Source organism: Drosophila pseudoobscura, chromosome 3 (assembly GCF_009870125.1).
Source record: "Drosophila pseudoobscura strain MV-25-SWS-2005 chromosome 3, UCI_Dpse_MV25, whole genome shotgun sequence".
Classification (NCBI taxonomy): domain Eukaryota; kingdom Metazoa; phylum Arthropoda; class Insecta; order Diptera; family Drosophilidae; genus Drosophila; species Drosophila pseudoobscura.
Window position 1 is genome coordinate 7966339 of NC_046680.1, and position 22745 is coordinate 7989083.

At 47.0% G+C, this 22745-nt stretch overlaps 1 protein-coding gene across 6 annotated transcripts in view; it reads left to right on the forward strand.

Moving 5' to 3' along the window:
- The window catches only part of Shrm (shroom), a 44231-nt gene that overhangs the window by 18613 nt on the left and 2873 nt on the right, over positions 1-22745 (forward strand). For 2 of the 6 annotated variants that reach the window (XM_002138297.3, XM_033377542.1), the window contains exons 5-7: positions 372-1146; positions 1208-2213; positions 2295-2491. In XM_002138297.3, the coding sequence (XP_002138333.3) occupies positions 372-1146; positions 1208-2213; positions 2295-2491 (1978 nt within the window). Of the gene's footprint in view, positions 1-371; positions 1147-1207; positions 2214-2294; positions 2492-5734; positions 6318-15092; positions 15218-15594; positions 15898-22745 lie in introns of those variants that run through there. The other 4 variants (XM_015183918.2, XM_015183915.2, XM_033377543.1 and 1 more) reach the window with 4 other exon arrangements.

Consider the following 22745-nt stretch of genomic DNA (forward strand, 5'->3'; position numbering starts at 1 on the left):
ATTTACTTTCGAAAATAACACCAGACAGAAAATAGGAATATAGCATTCTTGGTATAAAATGACAATCAATTGCAGAATTATCATAAAAAATATCATTAAACTCTGTAAATTTTGATCTTTATGGCGATCCCTAGGGCGGCATTCGGAGTCAACGTCGAATTTGTAATAAGAGAAGGCTTCTTGGACAATTGCCGAAACTTTTGGGCGACTGGCAGCCGCAGCCACAGCCACAGCCAGAGCCACAGCCCACTCACTCACATACACGACCTTGGCTCATTGTCTGTCGACCCACTTTTACTCCTGAGAAACACGCCCTAACCGAAAAACCGAAAACGACCAAACATTCTCCCTTTGTTCTTTGTTTCCTGCAGTTTCCTCCTCGCAGCTGATTGTCCACAGCTCCCGGGTGCCGACCCCGAAGCGACACCACAGCGAGAGCGTGCTCTACCTGCACGACAGTGATCCCCCAACGACGACGGTGACGGTGACGGCGACGGCGACGACGATGACCTCCTCCTCCCCCACAGAGAGCTGCTCCTCGCAGCACGTCCTGCATGCCACACAGGCCTCTGAGGACGGTAGCAGCTGCAGCAGCAGCAGCAGCAGCTCGATGGCAATGCAACCGCTGCGCGTCCAGCATCGCCACAGTCCCAGCTATCCGCCCGTGCACACGTCCATGGCCCTGCACCACTTCCACCAGCAGCCCCGGATGAGCACACAAAGTTCCTTGCCCGAACTGGAGTCGCCCACGGATAAGCCTCGCTCGCTGATGGGCCAATCCCACTCCACAGGCGATCTCCAGCAGCAGCACCATCACCACCAGCACCACTTGGGGCGCGCCGGCCAGCAGCACAAGTCCAGCATTTCGATGACCATATCCAGCAGTGAGCCCCAATCCCAGACACAGCCCCAGCCGCTGCTGCCGTCCAGTAAGGCCGGCAAGCAGCCGCTGATCAAGTCAGACGTCCTCAGCTGCAGTGCACCCAATGTGGGGGAGCAGTCGGCGGCCGGCGCCAACGACTCGTATCGCAGCAACCATCGCCTGTTCCCGGTCAGCACCTACACGGAGCCTGTCCACAGCAACACCTCGCAGTACGTGCAGCATCCCAAGCCGCAGTTCAGCTCCGGCCTGCACAAGTCCGCCAAGTGAGTAGATGTCCAGCAGATCCAGTGCTTGAAGCTAATCTCTCTCATTGTTTTCTTGCAGACTACCTGTGATAACGCCAGCGGGAGCGGCTGTCCAGCCCACCTGGCACTCGGTGGCCGAGAGAATCAACGACTTTGAGCGCAGCCAAATGATCGAACCGCCGAAATTTGCCTACCTGGAGCCCAGCAAGACCCATCGCCTGTCGAATCCCGCTTTAAAGGCCCTCCAGAAGAACGCCGTGCAGTCGTACGTGGAGCGCCAGCAGCTGCAGCAGAAGGAGGAGCAGCAGCTGCTGCGCCCCCACTCCCAGTCCTATCAGGCGCTGCATGTGGAGCGCAAGTCGCTGCCGAACAACATGAGTCCCATCATGATGGGATCCTCGTCGTCGAGTGGTTGCAGCTCGCCCACGCCGCCACCGCCACCGCCACGCTCCCGCTCCCTGCTGCCCACGCTGTTGCGCCGCTCCAGCTCCGCCTCCGACTATGCCGAGTTCCGGGAGCTGCACCAGGCGAAGGTGCCTCCTCCCAGCATACGGAACATCAGCAGTGCGGAGAAGCTCTCCTTCAACGACTGTGGCATGCCGCCGCCTCCGCCGCCACCTCGCGGACGCGTGGCCATGCCCGCGCGACGCACTTCCTCGGCCACGGAATACGCCCCAATGCGGGACAAACTGCTCCTGAAACAGGCAGCGGCCCTGGCCCACCAGCAGCACCATCCGCAGCAGCACCGACAGGCCGCGTACCAGGCGCAGGCGCCCGAGCGTCCGCCCAAGCATCCGAATCTGCGTGTGCCCTCGCCGGATCTGCCACCGCCGCCTCTCGGGCCAGAGCTAGACACCAGCTACACCTTTGACGAGCCACTGCCACCGCCACCGCCGCCGGAAGTGCTCCAGCCACGCCCACCGCCATCGCCCAATCGACGCAACAGCTTCGCTGGGGCATCCACGCGTCGCTCGGCCTACGCGCCGCCACCAGCCACAGCCACAGTCGCAGTCGCAGCCACAGCCCCAATAGTTACAGCAGCCAAGGTTCCTCCTCTTGTGCCCAAGAAGCCAACGAGCTTGCAGGTGGGAGCTTGACACTCGACTACCGATTACTGAGTGCGACAATAGAATTGTAATTTCTGATTTTGTGTTCTCTGATTGCAGCACAAGCATCTCGCGAATGGATCCGCCAATCTGCCCACTAACAATCGCAAGCGTCCGCATCACACGCCACCGCAGCAGCCCATCCTCGAAAATGTTATTGTGGCGCCTCAGGTGCCGCCGCCACTGATGCCGCGTGCCCGGCCCACGGCCAATGACATTGTCATCGCCAGCAATCCGGAGAGCCATCAGCAGAAGGGGTGAGTGCAAGAATCTCGTAGTCTAGTCTAAACAAGTCCAAGGACCGTTCGATCCATCAAGCGTCGAGAATTGAGTGGATCTCGGTTCAGTGGGCTAATCGTCTGGGTGCGCCCTCGCTCTCTTTGGGCCATTGTTCTTGACCTTATCGAATCCAATTAACTTTCAATGGAGTGCGTGGCCCGGTAGCCGAGCCGCTCAAGCTCTCGGGGCTCAATGATCTGGTGATCTAATGAGCTGCTTCCTTTGAGGCAGAGCAGAGCCAGGCCTGTGGCCTGTGGGGCCGTCAATCAGCTGTCGTCTAATGCTTAATTGGATTATGAAACACACAGACCAGGCCATACCGATCACTGAGCAGAGACTTTCGCTTTCGACCCACTAAACCCGACTTGGATCCAATTGCCAATCGCCGAAACGCTAAACGCCAATTGAGAGCTGCCGCCACCTGAACGGTGGCCCCGCAGAAATGTGTCAACTGTGGCAACAATTTATGCTTTTGCTCCTTTGGCGTGTGGGCAGCAGCACCACCACCACCGTGCACCACCAGTCCACACCAGTCCACACCAGTCCACACTCCCGCCCAGTTGTGGAGTTCTTTGTTCTGATTGTTGCGGTAAAAGCCAATCAAATTGAATATCGAAATGTATCTGGGCAGGCGGGACAAAAGGTCCATTCTTTTGGCCACTGACATTGATAGATGAACGCCGTGCGGTTCATTAGCGCATGGAGCGCATAGCGCATAGTTTTTGCAGTCACTGTTTGGGCATCGCACCCAATTTCGAGCATTAGATAACTCAGAGCCACACATTCGGGGTTTCAGGTTGTGGCACGATCAGTGGATCGATATATCCGTAGGTATATATTTGTGTGGTTTCAATTCTCTATAAATCTGGCCACACTGTGTCCCCAGTCCTCCCCCCTGTCCGTGTTCAATAATTTCTATGGCCTGTCATGTTTTTCGGTGGGTTTGTTATTTGTTTTTTTTCCTGTATGTCGTTTTTGTTTAGATTTCATTTTGGTGGCTTTGCTTGACACCGGAGGAGACCTTTGCGGCACGATTTGTTGCAGCGGCAGCAGCAGCAGCAGCAGCAGCATCCAGTTATCCAGTATCCCGGCATTCAGCACGAGACAAATATTGACACAATTTGTGGCAAAGTTTTCAACTTCGGCTGGCTGGCTGGCTGGCTGGCAATGGCTTGTAAATGGGCTTGTCGTTGGTGGAGAGGAGAGCTTCGCTCCGTACCATAGTCCAGAGTCCAGAGTGGGTTCAAATGCCGTTCACCGAACGAAGGAACGTGCCTAATTTGCATTTTGAAAGTTTTGGCGTGCTGAAAATAGAGCAAAGGGCAGCCAGCGCTTGCATTTCGTCGAACCGAACAGAGATCACCTGCACCGCCTGTAGACTCTGTCCGCCAAAAGCTGACTTCAATTAGAGCAACACTCCAACTCCAATTCCAACTCCGAGGAGAACCGGAAAACCCCCCCGTCCGCTAGAGAGGTGTGCCATGTGCCATGTGTTCTCTTGACAGGGACTCTAATTATCGCCTCGCGCAGCCGTCGCACTGCCCCAAAATCGCAGTAAAGTGCAGGCATTTTGTGGAATTAATTCTCTTTTGGCAATTTGGCAACACTCTCGACTGCTCGAGTGCTCGATTGCTTGATCTGCGGGCTGTATTATTTTCAAATTAACTGGCGACCACAGACCACGCGTCGTATGCGCACTATAAATCACTCATTCGCCATGTTGCCCCAGCCATGAGCCCAGCACGAAAGGAACAACAGAGAGATACATACATATTCGTATAATGGAAAAAATCAATGCTAGACAATTCAATTTATCCAGAGCCACAAGTCGCGACTTCAGCGATGCAGTTGCCATGATTAGCGACGTTCGAGACGGAGACGACGGCATTTCATGCCACCAAGCGGTGCAGAGCAGCAAGCAACATTTAACAAAGTGTTTGCCATAATTTGTGGCCCGCTATCGCCAACTAAATATCGACAGCACACACAATGATCGATTGAACTTTGCTCGCTGTGACGGCGACGATGACGATGCAACGGCGGCAGATTGCCCGATGAGAAGAATACGAGTATGCTTGCAAAATCGAACAAAAGGTGATTGAATTTAATGGATTTGAGCCCAAAGGCTTTGACAAGACCAGACAAGACAAGACCTAAGGCACACTTAATCCACAAATATCATGATTACATAGAACAGAAATACATACACATATGGCGGTGCTTGCGTTGCAGTTTAATGCAACAAAAACAGATATAGAAAACAAATATTTATAGGAAATCTTGTATTTTTCTACATGACATTTACATTTCAACTACATGGCTCCTCGGCGACCCCTCATCGACGTAATAGACGCAAGTTTTTCCACCACTTGTCCCATTGACTTCACTTCCGTCATGTTATCACAAATTTGACAAACGTGTTTCCAAACAATTCGAGTTTCAGTGCAGATCAATCCGATCTATATATTTTTAATAGGCGAAAGAAAAATACCAATTTTACACGATTTGTACATGCATTCTACATGGTGAGGTGTGAAAACTGTAGCATACTTTTGCGCTGTACAAAAACTAAGAGAGAAAACGAAAGAAAAAACATCAGTAGCTCTCTCTTTAAAATAAAGAGTTTTCTTCTACGACAGAGAGAGAGCCCGCACTTGTCCGATAGACCATTAAAGTTGTAGATGTTAATCTCTAGCAAATATGCAATTAATGGCAAGAATCTGCCTAATTCTATGGGCCATAAATAACCTGGGACTATTAAAGAGGCCAAGAACCCAAAGGTGAATTCCACTTTTATTCTTTTAGGAGAATTCCTAGCCAGTGACTAGCGTTTGTTGGCCATTTATGAGCCGTCTCTTCGCTGCTGGCGACACTCTTAGCCCGCTCTCTTCGACTCCGCAGAGTTGAACCGGCTCCAGTTGACTGTTTTTGTAACCGATACAGCCATTCACGAAATTATGTGCCATCCAGAATTTTGAAGATACCAGAAAATGTTAAACACAGTATTATTAAGACTGATATTTTATACCAGATTTCCAAAAATGATTACAATCGGTGCATTATTGTATGCAGAATGAATAAAAATAAGTTTCTCCCGCTTCGCGCTTGCGCTCTCTCCGCCGACACGAGTACACTGAGGCGAGACTGAGAGACTCTTACTCTTAAAAATAATAAAATACGTTTCGACTGGTTTTGGTCTTTTGGCTGTGGCCATCAGTGCGCTGGCGATGCCTCAACTTCAAACGATTGGCAACCGCGGACGCGTTCGGACGTACGAATGGTGCTGACAGGCGATGCGCGTGTGAATCCCCAACGAAAATAAATCAATTGCATTCGATATTTGTGCAATTAAAAATGCCAAACTCTCGTGACACTTGCATACGTGTGTATCGACTGCATAAGCCACGTTAACTTCCTGCTAACCAAAAATAAAAACACAAAATACAAGCCCGCGAAACGAAAGCGAAAAAGTGCCGAGTGCCGAGCGACAAGGAAGTTCATTCGCCGCGCGGGTTCAAATGTTAGGCCAGCCGACGGACGAGCGGGGGCCAACAGACCAAAAGTTGCATACAATTTGCACAAATAACTGACAAACAAAAGGAAGAAAGATATCACGCAAAGTTGTGCCTTATTTTGTTGTCACTTGTGCGCCAGTGTATCTGTGTGAATCCGGCAGGCATCGGCATCTCTATCTTCACCTTTAGAGCCCCCACCCCCCTGTGGGTGTCTCATATTGGATTTCACAATATTGGATACCGTCCATCACATGAAAATGGTGTTCGGCGGCAAATTTCGAATCAGAAGGTAAACATCATTGCCCCCCCCAACTCAATTGCTTGCTTGGATGGTCAGTTATTTTCGCATGATCTCAGAGCTGATAAGGAGGGGGTCTGTCTATTACCGGACTACTGATTAGTCAGCCGCACTTGGGGCCTTCTGGGAACTTCATTAGTCGGCAAGTGAAACGGAGAACATGACTCCCAGATACACTAGGAATAAGTAATCGCAGCTGTTTGTTCTCCAGACAATTTTTAAGACAGGAAACTTCTCTTTGTTGGGATCATACGAGTATACTATGTAGAGAGAGATATTATCTACGTATTTAACAAAAATCATTGCAATCGAGTAATTATTAAAACCACAAGTGACAAAAACTAGTTTCTATATAGTATTTGGTCCCCATTAGCGGGTATATTTTAGTCGGAATGTGGCCAATAGCGTTGCGTTCTTTCTGGTTTAGAGTAGTTTGTTTTTTCCCAAGATCTCTCGTACGAATACAAGTATGCTCTGTATGTAAGCTCTCGTTTGTAAGCTGCATTGCTGTCTCGATTGGATCAGTCTGCTGCTGCTGCTGCTGGCGTTGTACTAGTTTGTGGCAATGTCGACGGCGGCTAACTTCAGTGGAACCATATTTAGCATGCTCAATGCCTTGCGTCTCCGCTAATGACGACAGTTGCTGCTGCCGACTGGCTGGATCTTTGACTCCATCTCTAACAACTGTGGCCTAACCTTACGACCACGAGTCGACATACTCGCATAGCGGAGCTGATAAATTTTCACAGCTGTTGCTGTTGTTGTTTCTGTTGCCCTCTCCACCATTAACCATCCACCTTTTACCATCCTCGTGCTCTCTTTCAATCTTTCTCCGTCTGTCTTTCTTTCTCTATGACTGCCATTCCCTTTGGAAGCCACGTAGGCGGCAGGTGCAAAACTGAAGCACGTTTCCTGCTGCTGCCCCGCTTACCTGCCGCTTCGGCATGGCAAATTGTCTTCGGATTCGGTCTGCATATGCTTCTGTATCTGTATCTGTGTCCGTGTGTCTGTGTGTCTGTGTGGCTAAGACACGCGTCAACAAAGCAAATCATTCGCCATAATTCATAATGAGATCTATTGACATTCGGGCCATATAAGTGCTGTCTGAGTTACACTTTGCACAGATCCGACTTTGCACCGCACAGGCGGCTACCACTGGCTATCAGTGCGAAGATCTTATCGATTTCCACTCTATATGGCAGAATGAGAACAATGAGGACCTTTGTATACAGCCATGGCAATGCTGAAATGTGGCTAAAACCGGTTACAGCTATGGGGACAGGGACAGAGCCAGCTGCTTCGGTTGAGTGGTCGTCACCCTCAGGAGCGGTCGCCAAGCGACTGTTTGGCGTAGTACCAACCCTCTGGAGAGTCATGAAAATGAGGACACCATTAAGTGGTACCCACTAGATGTGTGTGTGTCTCGGATGGACAGCAGCTGACTGATGTGCAACTCAAATAAGTGAACTTTATATGGGAATAACCCAAACGAATGCAAGAATAGCCATCAAATAACATACAATCTTAGCGCAAATTGGTAGATAAACAGAGAAATGTGTCTTCTACACATTCCTTGGCCTCAAGTTTGCCTTGCATACCCATCTTTTGTATAGGGTATATCTTTGCCGAGACAAAACGAGCCCCAATTAAACGAAAAAACTTTAATATTATTCTGCAATGCCGAATCGGTCTTTTTTTATTGAGGCTTCGCACGAATTTCGTCAGGAATTTGCTGTCTACGAGTAAAAATGTTTTGGGTTTTCGAACCCCAGAGCAACGGCATAAACAGAAACTGAAAGAAATAATCAATAAACATTTACAATATCAAAGCAGCGACAAGAATTTCGTACGATTGCGATAGATCTTGTGTTACCCCCAACCCCCAGCAGATCAGATCCATGAAATTAGTTCGACCTTCGATGGAACTTTGATTTTATTTTTTGTATGGCGTGTGGTGTGTGGTGTGTGCCATTCGCAGGGCTAAAATGTTTATTGCTATGGTTATTGTGGGCAAACAATGGATGTTTATTGTGGGTTGAGAGTCGGTTTTTCATTGCCAATCGATTCGATGTGGAAAACTTGTAAAACCAATCAAAAGGCAACGCAGAATGCCCCAAGCAAGAGCTGCTCTGATTTGATTAGTTTGTTCTGTGATTTATTCAATGCTAATTGGAGGGAGGCCCAGCCACAGATGTCAAGAGTTTTCAATTAGCACCTTCTTTACAGAAAGCGGTTGAAATCTGGGGTTTGGGTTTCGTTTTGTCTAGAGTTTTTTCCCCTCTATTCAGGTCGCCACAAGAGAGACAGTGGGAAAGCCCACATTTTTTTGGGACCATTTCGCGACTATTTTTATGGCCTGCCAAAAGCTAAATAATCGTCCACACTTGAACAAATATCTGGGGGTATATTTATACATACAGGACACGCATACATACATATATTCAGTTTTGTATCAATTGAAAGCAGCAGAGAACAAGAAGAGCAAATTAAGTATGTACACGCAGCCCCATAATTCAGTCTTAATAAAAATGTATAAAAAATGCCATTTGTTAATCAACGAACTGACAAATTGACAATTTGAATAACAGCAATAAAAAGTGAGATAACGAACGAGGGAAAGAAGCCCAAACTCAGACGAAATTCCGAACTTTACGGAAGCTCTCTCTTTCGTTTAACAGAGCTCTGTTACTCGTGTCGAAGAGAGTTCACGAATCGTTACGAAATGTTACGATCCATTAGCTTACGCATGTTACGATCCAACAATCAATCAATCTGCTTCTGCTTCTGCTTCTGTCTCCATTCTACCTCTGTTCTCTGCTGTATTTATGATAATTAGATACGTATACGTACAATCATAAACGAGAGAGAGAGAAACGTGAATCGTTATAGTTTCAGGAGGTTGGCTCTCTAATGAGTCTGCCTCGACAATCAATTGCTCGTGTGTTCGGGTTCTATGATTACGTGTACTGCTTCCCATATGGCGCATATAGAGTGGACACGGATAAGCTTTTGGGTCGACCACTGCTCGTACACGTATGTAAATTGGTGCCACAATCGACACGTTAAAAGTTCTTCATTATCGCTCTGGAACCTTTCTGAACCCTCTCTGCCAAACAGGTGGGGGGCCAGGCCCAGCCAACGTCAGAGAACTCCGAACTACAAAGAGCCGCTCCACAAAAAAATTACTGGGGGGGAGGAAAAAAAGAAGGAAAAAGCGTAAAACAAAACCCAACCCAACCTACGTACTGCGATTGCAATTGTAATTTATTTTTTAATTTCTGCGTTGTTTTTTTGTGCTTTGTTCTACAAATGAACTGAGTGGTGTAGTGGTGTAGATTCTTTACTTTCCCAACTTATCTGAAAGTGAACGGGCGAACGCTGGGGGAGGGGATCGTTACTCATCCAGCGGTCCGAACAGAAAAGAACAGAAAAAAATGAAAAGAGCAGACTGTTCGGGTCTGTCGGGTACAACTATCTGCATAAAGCCGCAGAGCATACACAAATACCATCTGTGCGAGTGAGTATTGTATGTAGAACAAAAAGCCAAATGAAGCTAAATGCTGAGTGCAGTGACAAAAGCCGGGCCAGGGGAAAGGCCACAGAGCGACTGGGGAATGCTCTACAGAAGGGGAAATGTGATTATGAATGGATTTAAAGAATGTACATACATATATCAAAGGAAATACCTTCCAAGAAAGTTCTTAAGGGAATGCTGTTTTCCATCGGTTTATAGAACTGCACAGAGTACCAGGAAGTAGAGCCCCCTCGGGTGGAAATTGTCAAAATCCATGGGCATTCGAACAGCGGTGGAGCTTGTCTGCGGGGCAGAGTATAATTACAGCAACGGTTCACATTATTCAGTATTCAACAGACAGATAAAGTTGCGGGTTCCCCCACCACCACCAGCAGCAAGTTCAAGTCGAGCGGGCAGACAAAGTACCGCAAAAGTCAAACAAATGTGGCAAGAAGAGACAATGGATGAGGAAGCACTAGAAGCAGACGCCAGAAGAAGACGCCACAGGTGCGGGCCAACCACCGAAGAGTGGAGCTTCTGAGCGATCTGCGATCGAGTTCAAGCCAAGAACATTTGGCATACATTTTTTGGCCAGATAGGGGAAGAGATGGGGTCGACGGATGTGCCCATGGCACCGGCATAAACACACTTACGGACTTCTACACATTCATTTGTATCTCACCCATGCACAAGGTCAGAGTCGTGTGGGGAGAGACGAAATTGTGGTAGCCAAAAGCCAGATTCAATTAGCCACAATATAAATGAACAAATAAATAAAGAAAAAAGCATAAGTCTTGGGCTAAACGCTCCAGTAACCTCCGGCCGAGAGCCGGCCGACTTCCTTCTGATTTCGTGGCCGGCAGAGGCGGCCAAAACACGCGCCGAGCCGAGCCAAGCCACGCAAATCATTAAGAAACAACTGAAAATTTCACAAATTAACTTTATAGCACGAAAATTTCTCGGACGCCAGACGCGAAGATGATATATCAGACCTACACACAGCACACACATGTACGAGTGTGTATAAAAATTAATAATTATGAGCCGCAAAGTGGCCAAAAGGTGAATAAGTCTGGCTTCCTGCTTGCCGGCTGCTGGCTACTGGCTACCGTCGAAACCCGATTGGGGATCGCTTGGATCTCCTCCGTAGGGTCTTTGGCCCGGGCCTGGGCCAGATTCGATTTTCAGTCTCTGCTCTTGAGCCATGCACGAAAATTGCTTTGACACAAATACAAAAAAAAACCTTTTTTTAGTGGGTCACGCGCGTCATGAACAAATGAAAACCACTGGACGGACGAGCAGACAGACCCACCACCAACCCACCCAGATGATAAAAATCAAAACATGCGCAAAAAACAAAAAAACAAAACAAAACCAAAGACAGCGTCCAAAAACCCAAATTAAAATCGGAGCAGCACTTGGCCCGGGTTTCCCGGCGGGACGGCCGCAAAGCGCATGTTTAAATTGTTTGCCTAATTTGGTTTTTTCTTGCTGGTTTTTTGGTTTTTTTTTCTTGGTTTTTTAGTGGCTAAAATGTAATGCAATTAACATTTTTTACATACATTGTGGTGTTTGTATGTACTTTTAAACGCAACAATTTCTCATTGGCCTGGGAAGGTTTTTTGGCCAATGAAATGCTCATAAACTTGGAAATTGAAAGCGTTTCTTTGTGGTATGCGGAGTAGGAGCCAGTGCTGGGAATATACTTCATTATGCATTATATATCTTTGATTTTGCGGGGGGTAAAGGGCTTGTGAATATATGTAGCTGTAGATTTTGGGTGATTTCATTTCTGATCAAACCAGAATAGTTATGGACGTGCGAAGTTTGGTATATATAACATGTAAGGAACAGGTTTAGACGGGCAAAACGAAGAAATATTTACAGCAAGTCCATCGATCCCCAAGGCAAGGGGATTTGTGAGGCAAAGTTGTGAAAATCACTTATCGATTGCATTGGCTTTCGCCTGATATTGCGTCTTTGGCTTTTGCCATGGGAAAGTTCTCTCTGTCTCGCTCCCTTTCTGTGTGGCTATTGGCCAAAGCCTAATGGCCAAGTCGATAACCGCAACGCAACGCAACGCAATCGGGCGTGTCGGCCGCAGTGACTGTCGCTGTCAATGAACTTCGTGGCTAAATTACGTGCCTGCAATTATTCTTTGGAGGAGGAAGGAGGCTCTCGCCGAATAAAAGACTCGAAAATCTTTAGGCAGTTTGCATAAATTTTACTCGGGACTGAAACAAATGCTGTGTTGCGCAATGAGAACTCGCTCGGTCGTACGGTCGTTCTGGTCGTTTTGGTCGTTTGGTCGTTCTGGTCGCCTGCTGCTTCATCAATATTTAAATTTTTTGGAAAGATTTTTATGGGTCTACGTGTAGATCACATTTGCGACATTTGCTCCCCTCCATAAAGTGCCGTTAAGAGGCCCAGAGTGGAGTGGAGCTGAGTGGAAATTCAATTAGCGACACCCACAGCAATGGCACTGGGCCTCGGACCCGAACTCGAACTCGGACGACTCTGAGTCTGAGTCTGAGTCTGAGGCTGACAGATCATTATGAGAAACAGAAAACTTAAAAAGCAATTTAGTTTTATGATAGAACTCAAATTGACACCAAAAATAGTGATTGCCGTTCGCTCCATTTCGAATGGGAATCTCAATTGAAAAGGCTTTCAGAAATTGTCATTGAAATGTGCGGCGGCGTCGTCGCACTTTGGAGGGAAATAAAAAAGTGAAATAAACTCAGACCGAAATGAAATCAAATGAAATGAAAATGGGGGAAAGACGAAAGAAATGTGTGCATTATGCATATTAAATGCTTTCACTTTCGTTTCGGAAACAAAACCATAGACGAAAAAGTGGATTAAAATGTATAATTTTTATGGGGCACTTTTTTTGGCACTGACTTGCGTGAATGCCCCCCACCCTCCAAGCGATCTCTGGGCCACAATTGAAATGCAAGACGAGCAGTGCATCTATTTCTATATTTATTTCTATGGCCATTCGGATTCGGCCATGGCCAGCTGTAGTCTGTTGGCTGATGGCTGATGGTTGTCCGTCCCCCGTTCGGGTTGATTGTCAACCAGTACGAGTCGTTGTCTGCCTTGTGCTCAATCATTATTGCCAGTTGCATGTTTTATAACACATCGAGAGATGATGATGACGATGATGATCATGATCACATGCACTTGGCATTGCATTACTCGTGTACGACTATTCGCAAGGGGTTTAATAACTCTCCGGTGATTCGCTGAGACCCGCGTTCGTGTCTAGAGTCTAGACATTGTCTGTGTCCCGGTGCCTAGACAACTGCGAGCTGCCGTGATTGATTCCCACAAATGCAAATGAGCTGCGGCGAGAACAGCAGGACAGGCAAATGAAATGCAATCAATGATTGCTCCCTGCTTTCAGCCAGATCCATAAGCCACGGCACCGTCCATTATTATGCGTCCGAGGTGGGGGCTTGTACTTGTGCTTGGGCTTTTGCTTTTGCTTTCATACGTGGCCTCAAGGCCGACACTGTCCAGGCCAGGGTCTGGCTCTGGTCCGTCCTCCTCTTGGGTCTCCTTTGGGGTCCTCCTCTGATCTCTGGACAAAGCGTTAACTAAGCAGCCGCATATTGCTTTGTTGTTCTCGATCGCATGACGAATTCCCCAACAAAGAAAACAAAGACCACAAATATGCATCGATCCGAACCCTACCCCCTGCTCTGCCCTGCCCTGCCCTTACCTTCCCTTCCGAGCACTCTGTGGCCTTTTGCGGCTTGCCTCTTTTTGCACGTTCTTCAGGGAAAACAAACCAAAGAAATCCAAGAAAACCAGAGGAGAGGAGAAGATGATGATGGTAGAGGACGAGGACGAGGATGAGGAAGCTGGTGCTTCTTGGGAGTACCTTCTGGTAAACAATTTTCAATCAACTCCCTTAGCTCACGGACAAACCAATTTGCAATTTAACCAAATGAAATGCAAACCCAAGCGAACAAATTTCAATTTCGAATGCACAAAAGAGCTGAAAGAGCCGATTGCGGATGGCGGATCATAAATATAAATAAGGAAAACCAAACAAACGCCCAGAGACAATCTGCATTCCTCTGCCATACACTATATATAAAGATAATCATGCGATTATACACAATATATGCTTTGTAGTTGGAACATTTTGGGTCAGCCGCAGTGCATAAATCAGAGCAACAGAGCAACAGCCACATTTATAAAAGCCAATATGTCAGGCGGGCCTCTAATTTGTTGGCTAATCAGCTGCAGCATCCAATCTCCTGCAGAGTCTCCCAAGAATCTGTGTAAATGGAACGGCGCCTCTGTCAACTTCCCCACATGTCGTCTACATATGTACAACCCCATCTCCCATCCTCGTCTCCCACCTAAACCCATCCCATCCGAGAGCAGCACCATCTCTTCCCATCGTCTCCGTTGTCATCGTCATCGTTGCCAAATAAATTGTTTTAGCTGAATTATGCCATTTATTTATAGCCACATTCAAATTCTCCCAAGACTTCCTCCTGTGCTCGTTCTCATTCTCGTTTTTCTCAATGATTTGTGGAGCCTCGAAGAAGAAAACGTATACATATTTTCGTTATATATATTCTCATAGAAAGGTTCTCTTTGAGGGTCCTACTGACTCATATTTATGGTAGGAGCTTATTTACCTTATCAAATCAAACGATAGCATTTCGCCAACGATTGTATACCCTGAAAAAATGAGAGTCTCTGGTGGAGTTTGCTTCTCCTATGAAATCTATGATAGACATGTATAGAAAGAGATTTTCCCTTAGCTGTTGATCATTCGTTTATACAATTATAATTGATAATTATCTCTTGAAATATTCCATATGTACATTCAAATTTCTATCCATTAATCTATTGTATTCAAATATTCTTTAGCTAATTACTTATGCACATTTTATATTCAATGAAAAATACTAAAGATCTATTCAATTCTATTCTTTTCCTTATCGAAATATTTCCCTGCACCTCTCATAAGTAATTTTCATAGCCGTAAAAAAGGGCATTCAAAATTCTCCAAAGTCCCTGTTGTTTTGTTCCGTTTCTCTCGCAAAATGTTTCCTACTTTTATTCTGGGGGTTTATTTCCAATCCGATGATGGCACATATCATTTTATGACACTCTCTCGCCCTCTCTCTGTCCCGCTATCTCTCTCCCTGATAGTCTCTCTGAATGTAAATTTCGTATTTCGCCAGCAATGCCTTCAGTTTTGTTTTGTTCAATGAAAAGCATTGTCGCCGCTGTATTTTTTCGGCTATTTATTTGATTTATTTCGCGAGTCGATTCGATCGGTGGTGCGTGCGTACTTTCCATAATCGTCGTTTGCCATGCCTCAGTGGCTTCAACATCTCAAGTTTCGGTAACATTTTGCAAATGTCTAGACAAAGCAGAGGATAATGCAAAGGATCACCGATCTGATGTCATTCCACAGAGAAGACGAGGATGAGGATGAGGAGCCTGTGGAATGCGTGAAATGATTCGCCTGGTCTCGTCGGTTTCCTTGGCCATATACGATTATGACTTTTAATTGCAGCTCCCAACTTGGGCAAATGCAATCCCAAAACGAATAAAACGAGCAACAGCATCTGGCTTCGAATACGTATATTGTACAACCTTGAAAACGCAATCCATGGCGCCGTCAAATCTTGATCTCGTTTTTCGTTATTTTCGTTCGCTATATAATTGCGTTTTCCCCATTTGCTCTTGGCATTCACAGTTGGCCAGGCCCGAAGCCGAAGCGATTGCACGCGATCAGCACCGCCAAATGAATGCCAAATGTTGGCTTTTCCTCTTAACCAATTTCGGGGCACGGTCCGGCCCGGCCGGCCCGGCCCATTTGGCTGCGACAAAACAGAAAGAAAAAAAAAGATACAACCATCCATCGATGGATGGATGGTGGATGCTTCCTGTCCTGCGGCATCCCCAAAACCTGCAAGTGGCCAAACAACGAACATTTTTCGATTATTATCATTATGCAGAGTTCGTTGAACATCGTGTTGCATCGACAGGAAGCGGGGTCTGGGTCTGCTGGGAGGTGAGGTGAGGTTTTGGGGGCCAGGGCGAATGTCAATTTCACGCTTTGCTTTTTCCCTACTCCCTCCCCCCAAAAAAGAGACGTGGAGAATTATGGTTATGACGAGCCAGAGACAGTGACGGGGGACAGGGACAGGGATTGTGACTGTGACGCCCATCAAATCCACACGATACCCTGAGACGACCGACCATCAGCATCAGCATCAACAGCCAAAGCCACAACATGAACATTAGTATCCACAATCAGCTGAGAGGCGAGTACAGTGTGCCATTCACATGGTGATCATCTGAGAGTAGGAGGTGGTGCTGAACCGGAGAAGATAGTATTCATATGAAGATCAACCCCGAACACAATGATGATCAGTTGAGAGGTAGAAAAGTCTCAGCTGGGAGGCGGACGTAGATCCACATCCACATCCATCCACACGATGATGATCAGCTGAGTGATGAGTGCCGAGTGCCGGGTGCCGAGTGCTGAGAGTCGGGAGAAGGCAGGCAGGCCATTATCGCAATGATGTTGGTGGATCGTCATTATCGGTGTATCTTTTATCAATAAACCGTTAATTATCAAAGCCCCTAACTGCAGTTGGCTCTGTGGCAGCGAGGCAAACAATACGCGGATGTATTTCTGTATTTTATTTTATTCCGTTGTACTCTGCTGTGCTGCGCTGTGCTGTGCTGTGCCCCCAACACACAAAAGCTAGGAGTGCCACTCATCAGCCAGAGCAAGACGGACCAGGCCAGCGAGCGAGCGAGCGGCCGCATGGGGCAACGCTCGAGATCGCCACGTCCAAGGTTTTGTAAACACCCCAGCCATTGGAGAGTGTGGGCGTGGGTTGGGTCTGGGTCTGGGTTTGGGGTCGGGCTCTGGGCTCTGGGATTGGAATTGAAATTGAATTGGGTCTGTGAATTGGGTGTTCCGCTCCACGAAATCCTCAGATCCACAAATTGCGGTTTATATAAGAATATTTCAAGAACAACAATGAACTATTTTGGCAACACTCAAAGATCTCTGCGGTCTCCGGAGACAAAGGGCCCAAGAACCCAACCCAAATCCAAGATGAGTTTTACTTGAGCATTGTTTTTGTTTGTGCAGCATGAGCCGAGACAAAATCTCATAGGAGTGACCTTGTAATGGAACATGTTCTGTAGCACGTAAGAGGAGGAGAGGCTCCCCCGAATAGCTCCTCGGTTTTCCATTGTTTTTCTGCACTTGTCGTTATGAAGACTACTGGGGCCTTGTGATGTCACTAGAAACAGAGGGGGTTTGCTTTTCCAGCGCGTGACACCAACAAACAATAGAAGCAGCGCCCCGCCTCCCCCGCTTCTGATTGAAATCGCCATCAGAAATCGATCAATCGATTGGGGCCTGTTGCGGGGCTCGGAACTACAGCTCAATTCGGAATTTGCCAGCAGCGTGAGAATATCTGAACTTCTTTGCTGTGAACTTCTCGCAGGGAATTTGCATAAATAATTGCTGATTGATGCAAATTCAGTATGCTCTACTGAAGTCGTATCCAATACGGATCGGGTCGGATCGGATCGGGTCGGATTGGATCGGATCGGGTCGATCGATACGATGCCATTTATAGATTTGTAGTGCTGTCCATTAATTAGCAGTGTTGGTTTCTTTTGGGGCCAGCCTTGATTGCTGACTGATTTGTACCTTTGTTCAGAATAAATATCATTGTTTACTCTCGCTTATTCGAGATCCATTAATATGTATGCTAAAGGTCACATTCGCTCTGGTCTGGCCAATTAAATTGGTCCGAAACATAAGCTTAAGCGTGTCCCCGTCAAACCATCGCAGATCATTCATCAATCTCTCACTTTCGTTCCGAAAAGTGTGTACTTGAATACGAGTATGTATCTATATCTCGATCTGTGTCTGTACGTGTACATATGTATGTGGATATCTACAGTTGGCACGACCATCGCATGGATCGGTCTCTGTCACTGGACGATGATCTCACCGAATGATTCCCAATAATACTCACAGTATCCTCTGTCTGATGCAGTTCTGCATGCTACTTTTATGACATCATACGGCTATTTCCAGATCTCAAAAGTTTGTTGGGAAATTGCACTTTATAAAGACTTTGCAATTAAGAGCTAATGAAGGAAGGTACTCGTAACGCACATCTCTGAAATTTATGATCCAACCAAGACACTTCCCTAATAAATAACTTTTTAATTTTATCATTAAAAACAACAGCAACAAAACTGGTAAAGAATTCTTTGGCACTCTCTCCCTGCCCTCCCCTCTGTTTCTTGCACTGTCTTTTTCTCACTTTTTGTTGAGAAATTTCGTGCGATTAAGAAATTAAGAGCCGCTTCGCATGCTTTTCTTTTCTCTCTCGCTCGAAGCGGACCTCGCCGGATCTTGGCTAACAAGTACATAGATACCCGTAGATACATATGTATGTATGTGTGTGCCTGGCCTCTTCACACTCATGTGTGTGTCCACTATGTTTTGCTCTCTTTTGGACTGAAATTAGTTGGCTAAAAACAATGAGAAATCCGTATTCAGGGCAGTTCCTTCAATGGTCGCAACACTTTGGCATTCGGCGCCGGACACCGGACCGCCGGATCGGAGAGCGGCTTTTGTGTAATATCTAAAAACCCAACGAACAACACAAAAAAACGCAAATGGCTCAAAGACTCGTATTCCCCCTGTCCCGTGCACCTGCCCCATGCCCCGTGCCCCCTATCCATTGCCTCCCCTCCCTCTAAATGGTGATCCGGCCATGGCGGACGTGTTGCGCATGCGCCGGAGGGCAATACAAGTTTGGGTCCGACGTCTCTTTTGTCTTGCCATACAATTTATATGCCAAGTGGGCTGAGAGTGAAAATGTCATTGGCAGATGTGTCGCGGATATTAGCCACCTGCCCCCGCATCCTCTTTGATCCACCTAAACATCTACAACCATCTACAACTGCCTCCGGTGTCGTCCCCTATGCAACATTCATGAGACAAAAGGCCCGCACTTGACTGGATAATATGTTTGCGCTGATTGTAACAAAGTTAAGTGTTCCTCCCCTCTGGAATGGTAGAGTGTACACAGAATGGTGTCTCGGGGAATGTGATTTCTCTATACACAAAGGTAGGGTATCAGCGGTGAGTCTCTGGGGAGTGCTAGGGGAGTCTCTAGGAAAGGGTGGTGCCCGCAATATTTACAAGCTTGTTGCTGTCGTAGCCGAGTGCACACCCAGACACAAACATGTGGTGCAGGGCACAGTCTGCTGTTGCTACTGTTTCTGCTACTGCCGCTGTGTTCTGCCCCCTGGTGGCAGGCATCTTTTTAGCTGTAATTATGATGGGCTGGTGCTGGTGCTGGGGCTGGGGCTGGGGCTGGGACCATCGTTTAGCCATCACAAGTTAATTACCCCGTTTCAGACCGTTTCAATGGGACAGGCCGACCGACCGACCACTTTCGACACTTTCAATGGGCTGGGCAGTGCTGGCGAGGAGCAGGGGCATCTGATCGAGGCATTCTTCTGCTTCTACTGCTGCTGCTGCATTTCCCAAGCTGTCTATTTTTGGTGTTTGGCTGGGGGCCCTCGAGCGAAAAGCGCCATTAAATCGATTTTACATTAAAAATATTGCACAAGGCATCATTGTTGGTGTTGCTGCCAGAATTAATGGATCATAATTATTGCTGAGCGGCAGCCAGGCAGCAATCAGCCACAGACCGAGACACCACTAGCCACAACAGATATCTCCATCCATCCATTCATCCATCCATCCGCCAAACAGTAGCTGCAGCATTAGAAAAGAAAACAAGAAATCAAGAGGAGAGGCTGCCCCGCCATTGAGGACCGATCACGAGGCAGAAGACGATGCGGGATTATCGCGGAGGAAAAGTTTTCTGGGGAAAATCTAAAGCAGAAGCAGAAGCAGTAGCAGAAGTGGCAACAATCGGTACGAGTGGATTCTCATGATGGGAAGATGCCTATCGAAACCACTGTACGAGATGGGAGATGGAAGATGGCCAGCCACTTAGCCAACATTCAACATTCAGGCACTTTCAATGGATGAAAGAGAGAGAACTTTTCTTTTCTTTTTTACTGCTTTGGATGTTGCCACAGCCACTGCTGCTGTTGCTGTTGCATTGTTGCTTTGTGTTTTACTTGGAGTTTTCCAAGAGAAATTTATGGCATAGTTTGACGGACGATGATGTGTGGCTGTCTCTGCCTAAATACCAAAGAAAAAGAGTCTTTTGGCCCTGGTCGCATCTTCAGTTGCATGCCACTGTCTCTCCTGTCTCTCTCTCTCTCTGCCTCCATCCGACCCTGTGGGCATTGAGCGATTTGTTCTGGCTACAATGTTGACCTCCACTCGACTCCTCCTCCTCCTCCTCCTCCTTCTGTGGTGCAAGTCTCCGCAAAGAAAGCGGACGACCATCTGTTTCTACTGTATTTTGTTGTGGTTGTTGTTGGAGGTTTTGTTGTATGTTGACTTGACGTCATTTTGCGGCAAGTGAAAATGTGTGCGATGCGATGCCGACAATCCGGTTTCCAGGTTTCGGTTTCGGCTGAGCTTGTGAGATGTTTATGTTGAACATTCAGCATCAGCCGTAACAGCGGCACAGCCGAGCATTTGTTTGCCTCTTTGCTGCCTCTTTTTGTTGCTGCTGTTGCTGTTGTTGCTGGTTTTGGCCCAATGTTAAGACGAGAGATGTTAAAAACGTGATTTCCATGCGTCGCCAGCGTTGTCGTCGTAGTCGGCATATTTAAATAAAATACTTTTACTATCAACGAAAACTAGTCGTCCACCGGCGGCAGCAACAGCCAAACAGCTCGTTATATTTGCTGATCAAAAATTATAGTGCAACAACGGCGCCAGTCGTTGGCAGTTCGTTGTTGCAGTTTCACGTTGTAGTTGTAGTTGTTGTCGTTGTGGCAAGTGCCAGTGGCATACGCAATGCGCCACGCAGTGTAGAGGCCACTGACCAAGGAGATCTGCACCCCAGACGACACTGCAGCAGCAGTGCCACCACCACCCCACCGCAAACCACTGACTATGCCAGGCAGTCGTCGCGCAGTGCCACTGACCCCCACCAAAAGCGGGTGGATCATGGGTGGAAAGTATCTAACGGTCTATTTTCATATCCCATAGATATTTATAATTTTTTGTAAGGGACTTATGCAACCCCCAAGCAATTTATCAAACATATTTCCATGGCCTTTGCCTTTGGCTTTGCCTTTGCTATTGCTATTCATAATTTGCATCACATAACCAAAATGGAACGCCCCGCGCAGCTTAATAAATAAAATATGCGTTAATTGTGTGCCCAGTGTCCAGGGCCCATTGATCGGCGGCCGGACATTTCTTTTGACCCTTTCTTTCTATTCGACCCAACATCTCTGTCATTGTCTTTGGGGCCCCGCCGAAAGAGCATTATCGGGCATTATACAATATTAGCGGGCGCAAAAAAAACACAGAGCTATTTTTGAATTCGGCATAAATCAGAGATTAATGTGAATCATAACATAATCATAATAAAGGTGTTATAGTTGGGGCTGTAGTTGTTTTTGGGGGGGTGTGTGCTGGTAATAGGCTTATGTCAGATCTCCTCCGACCGGAGTACTGGCAGAGGAATTCTCTGCGGATTACAATGGTCTGCTCTTCAAGGTCTTATCTATGTTTCTTGGTCGAGATTACACGATGGTAACCAAGAGATATGAGGCGTTATCTCTTCTGTTTGACTTGCACTGTGTTGTAAGTGTTCTGTGGATCTACTTTGTAACCAAATATGTTCTTGTACTGCTCTCTGCTCTCTGCTCTGTTCTGGGATCCATCTTTAGATCTTTTTAGTCTGTGATGTCATCCGCTGATACACTTACGCGTACTTTCTGTCATATGCAAATCTATGCTAATGCAACAGCTTGAAGCTGGAAGGAAGCCTTTGTCTTGGCCAAATTGGCAACAGAAACACACACATTTTCTTCATCTTACTTAACCGCGAAGGCGAACGGAAGTGATTAAGAAAGGCAGAGAGTGGCCCCTGTCTCCCTCTAACCATCTCTCTCGGCTGTCAAAGAAAGTGAAGAAGAAGTCGAAATGAGGGAGGAGGAGATGAATAGACGCTTATGCAAATGCTAACTAGTCCGATGAAAGAGCCACTAGAGATACATCTGCCTCTGCTGTTACACAGATACATCTGCAGCCACAGCAGCAGCAGCAGCAGCAGCATAAGCGTCAGATCTGCCACAGCTGTTTTGTCTAGCTGTGAGCGGTCTGTGATGTAAGCCAGTCCAAAATGTTGCCGCTTCACGAAAAGCTCTTTCTCCACTCCACTCCATTCCGGCCGACCGACCGACCGACTGCTCTTAATTTATGCAAATGCGACAACATTTCTTCGACGGCTTTCTTCAGATGCAAAACACTTTATATCGCATACTACACCCCAAAACATACCCATGTATATGTATATACATATATGTAATATGCAGTAATAACAATAAAGTTTTTGGCAATAGACCGTTTTGGCGTCAACACGCTTTCAACCAAAGCTGGGGGTGGCCAAGCCGAACCACAAAAAAAAACCAAAAACCCCGCGAAAATCTGCACAAAATCTTTACAAAATTCAGCGAGAGTGAAAAAAATAAACGCCTAACCACCTCACAAATTAGTTTAGCACTTTTGAAAGTTGTCAGAGAGCGATAGACGGACGGAGGAGGAGGGATGTGATCGCAGGGAAGCGGACGTACGGACATACCCGTCATACGCCTTGCACACTAAAATGAGGGCCCGGGCCCGGACCGACTCCGACTTTGTCTGGAGTGAAACATAAAACTCTTTATAATTGCACTGTAAACATTTCACTTTCGTTTTTATTTCGCCTTTTTTG